This window comes from Quercus robur, chromosome 2 (genome assembly GCF_932294415.1).
Source record: "Quercus robur chromosome 2, dhQueRobu3.1, whole genome shotgun sequence".
Taxonomy (NCBI): Eukaryota; Viridiplantae; Streptophyta; class Magnoliopsida; order Fagales; family Fagaceae; genus Quercus; species Quercus robur.
Genome location: NC_065535.1, coordinates 51,976,360 through 51,993,562, shown reverse-complemented (window position 1 = coordinate 51,993,562; position 17,203 = coordinate 51,976,360). Strand labels below are relative to the sequence as shown.

Sequence of the window (17,203 nt, the reverse complement as noted above, 5' to 3'; positions counted from 1 at the left end):
TTGTAAATAGGACTCAAAGCCTTGTAATATTCAATCTATCAAGTTTGTATTTATTTTTATTCAATTAATGACAATGAAGCATTTTGATCATGTAAAGTTGTATTTATTTTTATTTTTATTTTTGTATAAAAAATAAGTAGCAACTCCACACCACTTACCTAAAAAGAGAGGTGCCCTTCAAAGCACCCAAAAATCTCTTTTTTTGAGAGGCCTAAATTTCCCTGTCTCTCACAACGTGCAGCACCAACTAGTTGATCACAAAAAAGTGGGGTTATAGTAGCAGGCTTCTACAAGAAGAACACATATAGCTCTTCTCAGCCAAGACAGCCTGTGTTTTTGATGCAAACTCCGGCTGGGACCAAGGCGGCTCCACCCCTATCAGTGGCAACTCCTAACATGGTACACTCACAGCATGAGCAAACTTCGAACCAACCATTACCTTGTAACACTGGAACGATTACAACTAGCTCCAATCCTGATTTTGTGCAAAGCCATAATAAGGAAGATCCATTTGAAAAGCAACTTGAGCCATTATACCGAGAGTTAAGGAAGTTTGATTTGCCTCATTAAGAGACACGGTCAGTTACTCCATCCACGAGTAAGTCTCTTACAGCTGAATTGTTACAATCAAGTCTCCCAAATTAAGGAAAACTTCTCATAGTTAGATGTAGTTACATTGGCTAACTCTTCAACCCCAAAAATCTCTACCAAATCCCCACAGTTACCTCACTCACCTAAAATTGCTGCCACAAACCCTAATTTTATAATCGAGACTTTAATGCTTTTTAATTCCCCAATAATTGAAAACCATAAGGCAACATGGAAATGCATTTCCAAGCCTAACATAGGTTCATACTCGAAAGGATATACAGCACTAGGCTTGAAACATGCAACCCAGGACACGGCTCACCTTGAGTTACCAAACAAAAAATCTTTGGTTTCTCACAGTGAAAAAGATGAAGATATATTAGCGGAGGTTGATTCCTAGCCTTGCCAGGAGCAATGAGTCTCTTGTTATGGAACTGTCTTGAGCTTGAGAACTAACATACAAAAAATCAGCTCATCGATTTGGTGTGGGCAAAAGATCCTTCCATTGTGTTTATAGCCGAAACATGGGCAGACAAAGCAAGGCTAGAAAAAGTTCAAAATTGTTTGAAGTTTAGACATAAATTTAAAGTTCCAAGGAAAGGTAAGGTGGATGGATTGGTGATCTTTTGGAAGGAAGATTTTAATTTATCAATTGAAAAATTCTCCAAAAATCATATTGACACTACGATCAATAAAAATTAAGAGGATGAGTGGAGGTTCATGGGCTTTTAAGGTGAACCTAATTTGCAGAAGAGAGATGAAGGGTGGGCAAGATTACATAGTCTGAAAAATTGAAGCAATGCACAATGGTTGTGTGCAGGTGATATTAATGAGATCACATGGCAATCGGAAAAATGTGGAGGCAGGGTTCGGCCCCATAACCAAATCCAACCGTTCAAGGATGTTCTTGACTAGTGTGGCTTCATGGATTTGAGATTCCTAGGTTTCCAATTCACGTGGCACAAACATTATACTAAATACACAATACGGGTGAGATTGGACAGAGTAGTGGCTACAAATAAGTGGCTCTCAAATTTTCCTAGGACAAAAATCCACCATCTTGACGTGACTTGTTTTGATCACAAACCACTATGGATAGTCCCAGATGGTATGGAGTGTAGTTTTCGAAAACCCTTTCGCTTTAAACAAATGTGGATGTCAGCCAAGGGATGTAGTGACACAATTAAGGTAGTGTGGAAGGAAAAAATCTTTAAGTCAAGTGCTACACAAGTAATCCGGAAGGTGGATAGATGTAGGGAGGAACTCGCCTGATGGAATAAAAAACGTTTTAGGAGTGTTCATAGAGACCTAGAACAAAAGAAAAGACAATTGAAACAGGCGGAAAATATTGCAATGCAAGGAGGAGACATTGGCCGAATGCAACAACTTGAAAAGGAGATTAATTCGTTGTTGGACAAAGAAGCAAAGATGTGGAGCCAAAGGTCTAGAATCATGTGGCTTAAAGATGGGGATCAGAATACAAAGTTTTTCCATGGCAAGGCAACTTAGAGAAGGAGAAGGAATTACATCATGAAGCTTAGAGATGTTTCGGGTAGGTGGTGCACACAACATAACCAGGTGGTGGACACAATTGTTGATTTTTATCAAGAACTCTTCACCACATCAAACCCTACCAATTTTGAGGAGGTTACGAACACCATTCCACAACTGGTAACACAAGAGATGAATGACATGTTGTTGGCCAAATTCAAGATGGAAGAGGTGGAAAGTGCTTTAAGACAAATGGCTCCCTTGAAAGCTCTGGGGCCCAATGGCATGCCCCCCTTTTTTACCAGAGCTATTGGTCTCTTTTGGGAAGTGATGTGACACAATCTATGTTGTTGGACAAAGAAGCAAAGATGTGGCGCCAAAGGTCTAGAATCATGTGGCTTAAAGATGGGGATCAAAATACAAAGTTTTTCCATGGCAAGGCAACTTAGAGAAGGAGAAGGAATTACATCACGAGGCTTAGAGATGTTTCGGGTAGGTGGTGCACAAAACTGATAACGCCTTAAAATGTATACTTGTTATATATTTATGTGGGCGTTATCTCCTTATTACTATGCTTAATTTTTATAATTAAGCCATGATTTGCATTAGTCTCTATTATATATCTTTACATAATTTCTTGAATAAGATGTCATTCATTGCATGTAATTTTCTACTTTCAGGAAATCATGTGAAAAAGATGAGTTTACAAGAGTCTATGAGAGAATGGATGCCAAACTATAATTAAAGAGGAGCTAAATGACCATTCTTAAATGTCTAACGAGGTGCAGCTGGAGTGATTGGGTCGTCTACCATGTTTGGAAGCTTCAAATAAGGAAAGAAATCAAAGAGGCAAAATCTGAAAAAGGAAAAGTCAGATTTGAGCACTGATCAGTATTTTGGGTGTATCTCTCCTCAAAAATCCAATTGACACAAGGCTGGATGGGTTAGAACTGTGACTTAAATATCTACAACTTTTCAGTTTTGATTTTTTCAAAATTCTCAATATTTGAAGGCCGAAATCAACTCACAAGTTACTACTGTAAACCTGAACGAAAATTAAAATAGTAAAAATTTTATTTTCTTTGGACACTTTTTACATTAGGGTTTCGAAGGGAGGCTGGGTAGAACGAATTTGGCAAAGAAAACCTTGTATTTTCCTTTCTTTAATGGTGGCCTAAACTCTTTGCTAGGGCTAGGGGTTATGTTTCTTCTATATGGTATGAATATTCAATGTGATTCTTTCTAGGATTTTATCAACAACATATTTGATTGTTCAATTAGATTTCTTTTGATGTATTAGTTCTTCCATGCTTTCAATAAATTCAATCATGATTTTCTTATTGTTTAGATGAATTTCTAATAGTTTCAAATAGAAATCAGGTTTTAAAGTGAATGAGTTTTTCTGAAAACTTTTCTAACCGCATTAGTAATCTAGGTTATCATGTGTTCTTGAATTGTCTCAATTCAACCAAATCATAAGTATTTAATTGTATAAGAACGATCAATTATGAAATATATAATTTCTTAGATCACAAAGAATTTCGTATCGATATAGGGAAACACCTCGATGCTTTAGTATTTACATTATTGACTTAAATCAGTTATCAACGTTATTCTTGTTTACAATTACTAGGCAAAAATTATTCTTCATCTTCACCAAATGTTTTTTATTTTATTTTTAATTACATTGTCTTTGAATTTACTCCGCTCCTTATGGTTCGACCTTGGTACTCCGAGAATTATATTGCTACGATCTCCTGCACTTAGGAGTGAGCAAGCAACAACATAACCAGGTGGTGGACACAATTGTTGATTTTTATCAAGAACTCTTCACCATATCAAACCTAACCGATTTTGAGGAGGTTACAAACACCATTCCACAGCTGGTAACACAAGAGATGAATGACATGTTGTTGGCCAAATTCAAGATGGAAGATGTGGAGGGTGCTTTGAGACAAATGGCTCCCTTGAAAGCTTTGGGGCCCGATGGCATAACCCCCTTTTTTTACCAGAGCTATTGATGTCTTTTGGGAAGTGATGTGGCACAATCTATTTTACTGTATTTGAATTCAAGCTAAATACCAAAGGCTCTGGGTCACTTCTTCATCACATTGATCCCCAAGGTAAAAAATCCTGAATTTATTTCGAAGTTTAGACCTATAAGCTTAAGTAATGTTGTATAGAGTTTTTGCCAAAGTTTTAGCCAATCAACTAAAATTTATTATGCCACATCTTATCTCTGAACAACAAAGTGCATTCATGTCGGATTGCTTAATTTCAAATAATATTTGATGGCCTTTGAGACATTACACTATATGAGGAACCATTGTACGGGTAAATCTGGTTACATGGCTCTAAAATTAGACATGAGTAAGGCTTATTATCGAGTGGAGTGGAGATATATGGAAAAAGTTTTGGCAAAGTTGAGTTTTTGTGATAGATGGATACATTTGATGATGGAATGCATCACTAATGCATCCTATTCAGTGCTGATTAATGGTGAACCTCATGGGGACATTATTCCCACAAGGGGGCTCAGCCAAGGTGACCCCCTTTCACCATACTTGTTCTTGATGTGCACTAAGGGTCTGAATGGGCTAATTAAGAGGGCAGCCACTTATGGGGATATTATGGGGTGGCTATATGTAAAATAGGGCCTCGACTAACTCATTTTCTTTTTGCAAATGATTGTTTGATTTTTTGCAAGGCTTTAGAGAATGAATGTCAAGCTTTGCTTGAGGTTTTGACCACTTATGAAAGGGCCTTAGGTCAAAAGATTAATAGAGCCAAAACTACTCTATTTTTTAGTAAATCGACTAATCTTGATATGCAGCTTTCTATCAAGGAGGCTCTTGGGGTTCCTGTGGTGCAGCATTATGAGAAGTACCTAAGACTTCCTTCTTTCATCGACAAGAAGAAAAAGGATAGCTTTGCAAATATCAAATAGCAGATTTGGAAAACCCTTCAAGGATGGGAAGCTAAACTCTTGACCCAAGCAAGAAGAGAAATCCTAATTAAATCTGTTGCCTAAGCCCTCCTTACATATACAATGTCATGTTTCAAGCTCTAGGTCACTTTATGCCATGGAATTGAAGCACTTATTCGAAAAAAAATTTTGGGGGCAACGAGGGGACAACTGAAAAATTCATTGGTTGAAATGGGAGACTATGTGCAAGCCCAAATCACAAGGAGGATTGGGTTTTAAAGATTTGTCTATGTATGTTGGGGGTGTTTTTGTTTGTCGCCTATATGATATTTGAAAAGCTAAGACCAAGACTCAACTTTGGGCTTGGAATATGGCCCAAAGGCTATTGGTGAAGTGTGAGAAGTCTATTTTTGCTCAAAGTTCAAGTTGCATCCAACAAAGTTATATTAAGGCCCCAAAAATACCTCTTGCAAAGATAAACTAGCACAAATGATGGCCCACCATAATAAGTGCTTAAATAATAGTTCAACGGTAAAAAAAGAAGAGAAAACTTGGTACTTTAAGAGAATACGTTTGTTTCTCTACATCATGGTTCAAACGGCTTCATTTGATCTTCTTTGAATTTTCAGAAATTGTTTGGACAAAATGGACAAAAATCAACATTGGAAAATATTAACTTAAATAATCCAACTTCCCATTTGTATAATTTTATGACCACAACTCCAAATGACTCGTATTTGGTGTCTTTGGAAAGTAGGGAACACAAACTTTCCAATGACATAAAAAAAAAAAAAAAAAAAAAAAAAAAAAAAAAAAAAAAAAAAAAAAAAAAAAAAACTCAAATTGTAGTTTAAGAAGGTCTTCAACCGTGTATGCAAAAGTAGGACCTAGAAATCAGAAAAACTGGCCAAAAGCACACATTGTAGTTGTCAATGAAGGTTGAACGATGAGGCTCAAACTAGTTGTGTGTCTCTTTAAGAGGCGCACAAATAGTTTGCACCTAGAGTATACTCAAGTATTGCATTTTCTATTTAAAGTAACCTTCATTTTCCACAACTATTAATAAGGAAACACAAAGGCATAATTTCCTCTTTGGAAACAATGTGGAGGTCTATGGTAAACTGAGGAAATGAGTGGTTGTACCTTTTGAATGAACGAAGACTAGAATATGTGAGGATCATCCATTGGATTCGTCATTTTTAGAGGTGTGCATGCAAGTATAGCAATTTTACTTTTGTTTAAATTTCATGCACTAATATGATGAATTTATTTGATGACATGAGTTAAAGCAAATGAATATATCATGTTTCTTTGATTAGGGGTTCAAAATTTAAATATGATAATTTAAATGATTCGCATGTTTGCATGATTTAAAATGAATAATATGATTCACATGTAATGATTTTTTTTTGGTCAATTTTTTCACATGTAATGATGAAATAACCAAAATCTGATTTTTAATTATTTGATTGATGGCATGCTCATGTAAATAAATCGAAATTCCCATGATTACATAAATAATAACATAATATCAACTTTCAGCATGCATGCAAATGAATCACATGGCTTGTGATTTGCCGAAAATATGTGTTGATCATCCTTGAATGCTATTTCATAGCTCACATGGAATATAACCTATTGAGATCTTTATTTCACATGAATGCTTCTTTCATTTTTTTTTTTTTTTTACTCTGAAATGTTTGGATAAATTGTGTAATATGACTTGAAAGGGTCTTTATTTCCCAAAAGATCGACGCTAGGTCAGGTAAGTTGGTGCTTAACATCTTTCCATCATGTAATCTACACTATGATTTTAGATTAATAGTTTAAGACTATACTTTTCTATGTACTTTTACGGCTTTAGAATGCAACTTGGAAATAAGGTCATGTAATTTTATATATGTTATAACTAGGAGAAAAAGTTTTGTAAGTTTCTATTATGCATTTTATTATCATGTAATTTTAAATTCTTAATGGAATAAAGATGTATTTTATTTATTTTACTGATTTTCTTGTTTTTGTGCCTTAAAAATATCAAGTGGTGGGTCTAAATATAAAATCTTTAATATAAGGTTTAAGAATATTAGCCAGTCATCAACTTGAGACTCATTTTATGATGTTTGGGTCATGGATTCATACACATGTATTTAATCATATCCATTTATTTTTTAATCTTAGAAGAGACATTTTGAGTAATAATTAAAATTTTGGGGAATTTAAGAATGTAGATACGATAGTATCATGTACAATTCACAAGTAAGAAATAGCATTTTAAATGACTTGATGTCATGTATACATGAAAAATCATTATTAATGAGTTTTAGCACAAGTAACCACTCCCTCCTTAATAACATCAAAGTAAAAAGTAAAATTAAAATTTCTAGACTTTGAGTAACTTACACACCAATAAAAAAAAAATCATAGAAAATAAATAAATATTCATGAAAAAAATAATACTCTTCATTTCAAATTAAATGAACAGAGAATACATTATTCTTTTAAAAGAAAAATAAAAACATAATTCCTAAAACCACATTTGATAAAGATTTTCAATCAAATGGGTTTTGAGAAATGTCAATTTTTTTTGTTTAATTACAATTTTAATCCTCAAACTTTATCTCACGTTTCAAAATGGTCACTATTCTTTGAAAAGTTTTCTTTTTATTCCTTATACTTTTAAGTTATGTAAGAAAGGTCCTTACTCTTAACTCTTACTTTGATTTTGAGTCCAAATTGTTCAGCAAAATCCCATGGATTTTGATATAAATAAAGGGAGGAAGAGATTCATTATTAAAATTTTCAAATACTTTATTTGCTTCTTTTATATCTATTTGGAAATATTGAAAATCAAAACAAGAGTTAATAATAATAATAAAAAAAAAGAGTTAATAAAAGGGTCATTTTTGACATAAACTTAAAAGTATAAGGACAAAAATGAAACATTTTAAAGGATGAGGACGATTTTGAAAATATGGGCAAATGTTGAGGATTCAATGTGTAATGAAACTTTAAAAAAAAAAAAAAAGTTGCAATAGGATTTAAACTTATAACATTATAATGTCTACTCCTCAATTATTTTCTAATTAAATTAATTTAAATGTACTTTGTGCAATATTCTCGAATCATCATATAGTTATTCATATGTTGTTAAAATATCCTAAAATTGTTATTAGAACTATGTTTATGACATAGGTTTTTTTTTTAAGGAAAGAGTATCTTATTAGATGATCTTACGAGATCTCCTTTCACATCATGTATTCATGTTTGGACTCACATGTTATGAGAGGGTTCACATAAGAATCTCTTTCGTTGTTTAGGTGAAACTCATTTCCATATTCATTTAAGGAAATTGTTAGGTGCTCAACCAAGACAAAGTTTGGTTTCAACTATCAATAAGAAGATGACATATTTCTCTTCATATGCAATATACGCAATTTGCTTGGTTAGTTGGGTTAAATGGGTCTAATATCATTTATTTAGTTGTTGGAGTGCAAGGCTTAAAACATGTTTGGAATCAAACTTTTTCTATTCAGTGAATTTTAGAGAAATGAACATCTTGGTATCCCAGAAGCACCTAATAATTATTCACTCATTTATTGTTTTTCTTCCATCAATTATTCATTCACATGTAATTGGCAAATGGCAACACATATTAAAAAAAAGAAAAAAAAGAAGGAAAAAGTAAAACAATATTTTCCAAAAATAAAAAGAAAAAAAAGAAAAAGAAAAAGGAAAGCGGTCTGTTTGGGCCACTTGCCCTGAATAGTGAATACCAATCAGTAGGGGAGGGTTGTGATATTCTTGCTTCCTTTGTTCTCTCTGTTACTCGAGAAAAAGAAAACCCAAACCTTAAATCATAGTCATAGCAAAGGCCATGGCATCAGCAGCAGCAACAACAGCAGAAGCTCCCAGATCTTCAAGTGGGTCCGCTGATTCTTATATCGGCAGCCTTATTAGCTTGACTTCCAAGTCCGAGATTCGCTATGAAGGCGTTCTCTTTAACATCAATACTGACGAATCCAGCATCGGCTTGAGAAATGGTATGTCTAAAATGAATTTCATATAATTTATACATGTTGAAGAAAAAATGGAGGATTTTGCTATCTGGGTCTGTGTTATTTTGGGTTTTGTGGTTGGGGGTTTTAAGTTCTATGATGGGTTTTTGTTGCTTTGTTATGGAAATATAGATTGCAGTGTTTTTGTATAAGTATATATGTATATTGATGAGTTAAATGTGGAATGTGTATTTTGTATATATATTTTTTTGATGAATAAGAGATTTATTCAACCAGTAGGAACCCTGCATAGTAGGTACATAAAAACAAAGAAACTAGCATCCATGCTGCACACAAATTAAAACTGAGAACACAAAGCAACTTGCAAAACAATGCAACTTAATAACTCAACACAGAAAATGCAGCATTGTGCTGCGAGACAGACTAAACATGAACTCAAAATAGAATAAGGAAGCCTCGACAGCCTGCACAGAACATGGTTCTGAAGAGAATTATTCATCTTAGATCTTGCTACAGAGTCTGACTCTGACATTAAAGCTAATTGCCTTCAACAAAACCTCTTCACGTTTTACCATCCAGTTGGGAACCCTTTCATTCCTATCCCTCCAAATATGGTATACAGTAGCTTGTGAGGCCGGCTTGCAGAGAATATGCTCCAAATGTGGAATTTTTAATAACTGTTATGTTTTTCAAGAAGCATATTTGCATTTTACGATTTATATTCATTGAATTTGCAGTGAGATCATTCGGAACAGAAGGACGAAAAAAGGATGGTCCTCAAGTTCTTCCAAGTGATAAAGTTTACGAGTACATCCTCTTTCGAGGAAGTGACATCAAGGTGTGGAGAATATTGATAGTGAAATTTATGTGCTTTGCATATTGATAAAGCAATAGCTATTTGCTAGTGAACAACTGAGGCTATGGAAGTTGATTATGATTACAGGGTAGAGTCTGAAATTTAGATTGTAAGTGGCTCTATGGGATGACATGCTAAAGCTTCAGACTAAGATGAAATAATTACAAAACAACATGCATATATTATTATCAGTGTTATTGTTTTTGTTGTTGTTGTAACATGTGTGGTTGGAAAGAGTGATGCCTTTTTTGCTGGAATTGTTCCTTTCTCCACCATTCTGTTAACCAGAATGGTGGTAAACAACAATTGCATTGTCAACTGGACTTTATGTGCAAGATTGTAATTTATGCTTCAAAACATTTATTAATACTTGCACATCTCAGATTTTAAGTGGCTCTGTTGGAGACATGCTAAAGCTTCAAACTTAGATGAAATAATTGCTATACAACTTGCGTATATCATTATTCTTATTGTTGTTGTTTTTGTTGTAAAATGTTTGGTTGGAAAGAGTGGTGTCTCATTTGTTGGAATTGTTCTTTCTTCATCATTCTTGTAACCAGAATTGTGGTAAGAAACAATAGCATTGTCAACTAGATTACATGTGAAAGATTGTATTTTATGCTTCAAATCATTTATTGATACTTGCACATATTTGGTAATTTTGCTTTGACAATCAAAAAAATTGGGCCTTATATTGACTCAAATTTCTTCCATGCATGTCAACAACAAGAAGAACAAGAAGAGCAATAACAGCCAAGCCTTTGTCTCAAAACTTTTTGGTTGGCTATGGATGCTCAACAAACTTACTAGGGTTGGCCACATGTATTAAGAAACTAGAAAGCTCAAGTGATAGAGTTTCCATGTGTGTCAACATTAAAGCCAAAGTTAGTTTGCAGGAAACCATTTTGTGCAAACCTGAATCCCCCCCCCCCCCCCCTCTTTTACAGATTTTAATTATTGTTTGCTGCAGTTAAATTTTGGTGAAATTAGTGTTTTTGAATTTTAGAATATTTATTAGACTTTGAATACTAATAGTTCATTTCTAGAAAGGATATAATTATTTTACACTTCCCATAATAGCCTTTGTCAATTGTATTTATTACAAAAAAATATAATTTTTATATATTTTTCCTTTTCAATGTTAAAATAAAGGATAATGTTGGGAAAATAAAATAATATGGTAGGGGGGAGCTTTTAGGACACCCCCTTAGTGCATTTTCAAGTAGGACTATCGTTTAGAGATGGAGGGAGTAGTTTATTTCTGGCCTGAATTGCAATGACATCATCCAGGAACATCTGTGATCGAGCAATATAGATTGAAAGTTTATCTGCATTGCAAACTGGTCTTATTTTCCTTTCCAAGTGAAAATTTTTGTATGGTACAGTTCATACTTATCTCAGCTCAGCCTATTATTGTTGTTGAATAGTCTCAGAATGCAGTCTTTTGTGCATCTGGTTACAGGATTTGCAGGTCAAATCTTCCCCACCACCACCAGTTCAGACAGCACCTATACACCATGATCCTGCAATTATACAGGTAAAAGCAAATAAAATAGGCTGCATTTGAAATGTGAAATGTCACCAGATTGGAAGAGCTACTATAACTCTAATTTGGTTATCTCTCAGGCCTGAGTATCCATGTTTGATGCAGTTCTACTTAACTGACCTTCATCTTTTTCCTCATGCAGTCTCATTATCCTCAAGCAGCAACAGCATCTACCAGTTTACCTCCTTCTGGTGCTGGTTCTATTCCAGATCTTAGTGCCCATGCTTCACAAATGGGTCTTCCTAGGCCGACATTTCAAGGAAGTCTTCCTTTATATCAACCCAGTGGAACTTTATATCAACCCAGTGGAAGTTTAGGGTCATGGGGTTCATCACCTCCTCCTCCAACCACAAATGTTACTGGGCTTGCTATGCCAATGTATTGGCAAGGATATTATGGGTCCCCAAATGGGTTTCCAGCCCAACAGCAATCTTTGCTTCGACCCCCACCTGGCTTGTCAATGGCACCTTCCATGCAGCAGACTATGCAATATCCTGTTATGAGTGCATCTTTGCCTTCTGGATCTTCCAACTTGTCAGCTTCATCTTTGTCTGAGTCACCCTCTCCTTTGTTGCCACCCCTTAGCAGTGGCACCCTGAATTTGCAGTCTTCTATACTTCCTGCTCCATCTTCTGCAATAGTTTCAGATTCATCAAGTTTGATTACTAATAAGGCTTCTACACAATCTCTTTCTACTGCTACTCTGAGCACCAGCTTGCCATTGGTATCTCCATTGACTACTGTTTTGGATAAAACTGCCATTTTATCATCAGTCCCTGACAAGCCTAAAACAGTCCCTAGTCCCGTGATGCCATTTATAAGTGTGTCTGAATCTGTAACCTCCGTATCGGGAACATCAAGTTCAATTCTGAATGAGGGAGCAACTCCCTCCTTGGTAACCCCAGGCCAGCTTTTGCAGCCTGGCCCTACTGCAGTTTCATCTCAGCCTTTACAAACAGCTCAGAGGGACGTTGAGGTTGTGCAAGTGTTATCGCCAGAATTATCACAATCAACAGCAGAAGTTCAAGAACCTATATTGCCTTTGCCTTTGCCATCTGAACAGAAGGTATTCTTGCTAATATTTGACAGTTTATTGCAGAAATCTTCCATCCCTGCTTTAATTAATGAACTTGGATAACTTTCCATAACTCATACTTTTTTTTAGCCACACCTTTGGCCCTGGAAGATTTTTATATTTTATTTTGGCAAGAGAGGGTGAGAGAGAGAAGTTGGGGGGGGGGGGGGGGGGGGGGGTGGGGGGGGAGGGGGGAGTTCTTAAAGGGAAAGAAGAAATTTATTAGTTAGAGCAATTAGAATGACATTGCAGAGCAAAGCAGTCCCCCTTAACAAAAAGTGCTATGAAATTCAGCCCTAGAAGAACACCCCAAACAGAAAACTAAACAGCCCATGAGATATCAACTTATTCACATTGAGTAGAAACAGCATTAAAATGGGAATGAACTAATTTAATGGTGGATTAATTAAATATAGTATGTCTACTGTTCTTAGGATTTTATCTATTCCACATCTTTAAGTGTTACTTAAAAGTAAATTGTCACGATTGACCTAAATATTTAAAGAAAGAAATAGGGCCCCTGGATAGCAGACAATGATTTGGGCAATATTTGAATAGGTTCCTTCTTGATCTGCTTGCTGCAACAGCACATGACATGCATCATTGACTAGTGAGCAGATATTCAATGTGAATGTCTGTGTAAGGCTGTAAACCCATTTTATGACACTGCACTTTAGCTTATTGTCCATAGGCATGATTCCTAGTCATGGTTATTTAGGTAAAATTTTCCAAGCACTGTGATTATGGAGAATGATAGTAGAGGGAGGATGTTTATGTTTACATTAGGGGCAAAGAATATACAGGAAAGTGGATATGTGAATTCCATCCAACATTTTGGTTGCATGTGGTCAATTTGGAGTTAATACACGGCTAAAAAAATATGACATGCAGTCTAACAAGTGCTTTTTTATTGTCAATTCTCCCCCTTTCCATGTAGCTACGTGGAGCTCCTACCTATCATCATACTAATAGAGGAGGACGTGAAAGAGGAAGAGGAAATGGGGTATGTGCTGCTTTTCTATCAGTTTTCAGATTGTCTTTGATGCTGTATGTTGTAGAATTTAGATAATCTGAGCCTTATAGAAGTTGTGTGTTCCATAATGAAGAGCAAACCAAATGGAAAGTTTGCAGAAAAAGTGCTGCCAAAGCATGTGCATGCTTCAAATTTCTCTCCAACCTTTTTTTCTGCATTTCTCTTATTCGGTATGAAACTAGTTGAAAAGCAAACCACACGAAAAGTTTGTGAAAAGAGTGCTGCCGAAGCACGTGCATGCTTCAAATTAACTACAAGTCATCATCACTAACTAGTTGTAGTATCTTAATTATCATATTTGGTATCGAATGTATTCATTTGTTCACTCTGTCTTGTGAATCTGTGTTTGTGTGTGAGAGAGAATTGTACTTATCTAGTGTCTAGTGAATCTTATTTATATTATTTTGAAGTTCTGGGGTCAAGCAAGAGCCCTGAATCCCATGAACAATCCCATTCCCATCCCCTGCCTGATACCGCTATAAGCCTATATGACACTACCCCAAAGCATCAGCTGACAAATATTGGTGTTACACGTGCCCTTTGTCATGCGTTATTCCTATGTAAGAAAGCTAATTTTTGTCACCAACATCTTTAACTTGTTCTCCCATTGTCTCATTAAGAGAAGGGGAAAAAAAAGCAAGAGGACTGGTAAATTGATGCACAAGAATCTTCCTTGAACTAATGCTCAAGGTTGCATGTAAACTGAAAAAGCTTGGTCTTACTGGGTTCCTTTGTCATCCATTGTTTCTGTTTTGAACAGAAGCAGTTGCACTGAGCTCTCAGTTTCTAGTCACTCATTTTGCCAGCCAAAAAGTTTTGAGTAAACAGACCATTCATTTCATGTCTAATTAAATTTCATATACACTTGGTTGCACAATTACACAAGTAAATTGTGCACGAGAATTTTTGGGATGCTCAAAAACACATGAAAGTTTTGGTTTTTACCATTTGCTGATTTCTAATGTGTTAACTTGAAGTTTGAAAGAATATATATGATATTACCTGTTTTTAGGTGAATCAAGAAATATTGCCTGATTCAACTGGTAGCATGTAGATGAACTAACTACCAATGAACTCTAGCTCAAATGGTATTTCCTACCTCCATAACCCATTGGATGCATGTGTAACTTGCCAATTAAAGAAATTATTCGAATGAATTAAGTTGAGTTATCCAAAATCATATGTTTTAGTTCAGAAGTTTCAAAAAAGCGCCAGTATTTATAACATTATAACATATTTATCTAACTTTGAGTCATTAATGATGGTTTGATCTATGTATTTGTGAACATGAATTTATAATAACTGACTGAATTTTGAACTGCGCTGATGGTTTTGTAACTCTCACATACACAGGTGGTATGCACATAGACAAACTTAAACCTCTTTGCCTCTGTAGGACAATGCACCTTTTATTTTAGGGCACTGCACTTTTGGACTGGATTAGTTGTTTGGTCCCACAAATATTGCAAGTTGTTTATTTTGCATAGCTTTTGACTAGTTGAAAATTTGGTCTTGCAGATTTCACGTCCTGTGACTAGATTTACAGAGGAGTTTGATTTTACAGCAATGAATGAGAAATTCAACAAGGACGAAGTTTGGGGTGATCTTGGTAAAAGTAATAAAGCTCAAGAAGATGCAGATAATTTGGAAGATGAAGATAATGGTGGAGAGACAAATAATGAGGCCAAGGTAATGTGATCCAAGTACTCTCAAACTCTCTCTAAAAAAATAAAAGTAAAATGCAAAGCCCAGTTATTTATAGTTGGCTATTGTTTCTACTTGTTCTTCAGCCTGTTTATGTCAAGGATGACTTTTTCGATTCCCTGTCTTGTGATGCTCTTGATCGTGGATCACGTAATGGGAGGACCAAATTTTCTGAACAACTGAGAAAAGATTCTGAGGTATTTTTTACCTTTCCATTTCCCCATGTGAAAGGATTTTATTTTATTTTTTTAATTTAAGAAATTAATTTCATATTAGAGTATTTTTGAATGTTGGTTGGATCTGCTGCTTTCTTTGTCAGCATCCAGGGTTTGGTATTATTTATTTAAATTTCCTTTGCTGATGATGATCATGCAGACATTTGGCTATATGCCAAGGCATTGGGGTAATCGAGGGGGCCGTGGAGCTGGTCGAGGTGGCCGATCACGCGGTGGTTACTACGGAAGGGGCTATGGCAATGTTGGGAGGGGTCGGGGATATATTTATTCAAGCCGTGACACCTAGTAAGCACTGGCTTCTCACAGTATCTTTTAGAACTAACCTTAAGTCCATTAGTGTGCCCATCTACTCAAGAGTCTTAAGAAGGGCTGTGTTTGTATGATTATGCCGCTTACAGCTTACCTGTGATTGTGCTAAAAATAAGTAAACCCTGAGACAGAAGGGATTTTCTATTGCAGTGTCAACAAAGCATACCTATGCCTTATGCAAATCAATTGTTGTAATTCAACTTTTTCTTGGTCTTATTGCATGGGAAAAAGAATATTTCAGGTCAAGCAGCTGTTATTTAAGCATATAAATGAACCCTCCTGTCATTGCATTACTAGAATTCACTCCTGGGTATTCGTATTGGGCCCCCCACCTTCATTTTGGTTCCAAAACTTACCTAAAGGGTACCTACAAGACAAGTTATTCCTCTCTGAAATTCTTTTCAACTTTAAACTTTCATTTGTTTGTTCGGCCTCTGGAGTGAATATGATAAACTTCATGAGCGTTCACAAGTTTCTTGGGAAGTGTCGGTCCCATTTACAATATGCTTTACCTTTTCTTTACCAGCATCCTATGCCCCTAAGCTCCTAAGCTTTAGCAAATCAAACGTATAGCCTAAATCCTTTTTTTTTTTTTCTTCAAAATATTGAACCACGGTTGTGGCTTTTACCTTCACATCCAGTGTGGCCAAAGTTAATTTTGATACTAGTTGACATGCAATGCACTGATGCAGTTAGCAATGGGGTGATACCGTGAGCCGCAACAAAGCAAAGGCAATTCACAAGTTCCCAAAAACAAAGGCAGATTTATGCATGTCTTTTTCGCAACAAAACAAACAGTTTTTGTTTTTGTTTAGTAGTTTATGCATATCTGTTTGCAAAAAAAAAAGAAAAAAAAAAAAAAGCAGTTGGCTATGCGTGACTTCTTGCGTAACTTCTTGTTAATTTGGGCTTGCAAATCCAAGATAGCCCTCTCGTGCCGTGGTCTGTGGCTTGGTACCATTGATCTCAGTGCTCTTGTGGTGGGAAATAGCATATGGTAACGCTTATGTATTGACAAAATGCAATAACATGTATTATTTTAGAGGAAAATTATTTTGAATCTAGATTTTTTTTGAATAATTTCATGATCTCTTCATATATTAACTCCACTCCATGACACATCATCCACAGCTTCTCCAAGTCGTCATCATAGATTTCTCTCTTTCTATCTTGTGGTATACACATGATTTTTTAATAAAAATTCTCACAATACTTTTTAAATATTAGCAAAGAAAGTAACAAAATCTCACTTTTGTAATAGAATAAAAATATATAATTAGATAGAAGTATATATAATTAGCTACATTGTCTTATACATGAACATGATCCTTTTTGCCTAAACATTCAATTTCGGTTTGAAATAGGAGAGCTTCTTTATCGCAAGTTGTGCAGTTTCTTCTTGTGAAATAGGAAGTCTAATAAG

At 35.4% G+C, this 17,203-nt stretch overlaps 1 protein-coding gene across 1 annotated transcript; it reads left to right on the top strand.

The window, feature by feature from the left end:
- The first annotated feature begins 8,760 nt into the window (after positions 1-8,760).
- Positions 8,761-16,026, top strand: LOC126713940 (protein decapping 5-like). The gene is made up of 8 exons (XM_050413904.1): positions 8,761-9,045; positions 9,759-9,859; positions 11,340-11,414; positions 11,566-12,489; positions 13,436-13,501; positions 15,050-15,220; positions 15,322-15,432; positions 15,611-16,026. The coding sequence occupies exons 1-8, from the start codon at positions 8,880-8,882 to the stop codon at positions 15,755-15,757; spliced, it is 1,761 nt and encodes a 586-aa protein (XP_050269861.1). The 5' UTR covers positions 8,761-8,879; the 3' UTR covers positions 15,758-16,026.
- Positions 16,027-17,203: the final 1,177 nt, after the last annotated feature.

What these genes read in the sequence shown, in the direction of transcription:
- LOC126713940 (XM_050413904.1), top strand. Translation starts at nt 8,880, where the DNA reads ATGGCATCAGCAGCAGCAACAACAGCAGAAGCTCCCAGATCTTCAAGT. An exon ending in AGACAAATAATGAGGCCAAG is followed by an intron (nt 15,221 to 15,321) that starts GTAATGTGATCC and finishes CTTGTTCTTCAG; the next exon opens with CCTGTTTATGTCAAGGATGA. An exon ending in AACTGAGAAAAGATTCTGAG is followed by an intron (nt 15,433 to 15,610) that starts GTATTTTTTACC and finishes ATGATCATGCAG; the next exon opens with ACATTTGGCTATATGCCAAG.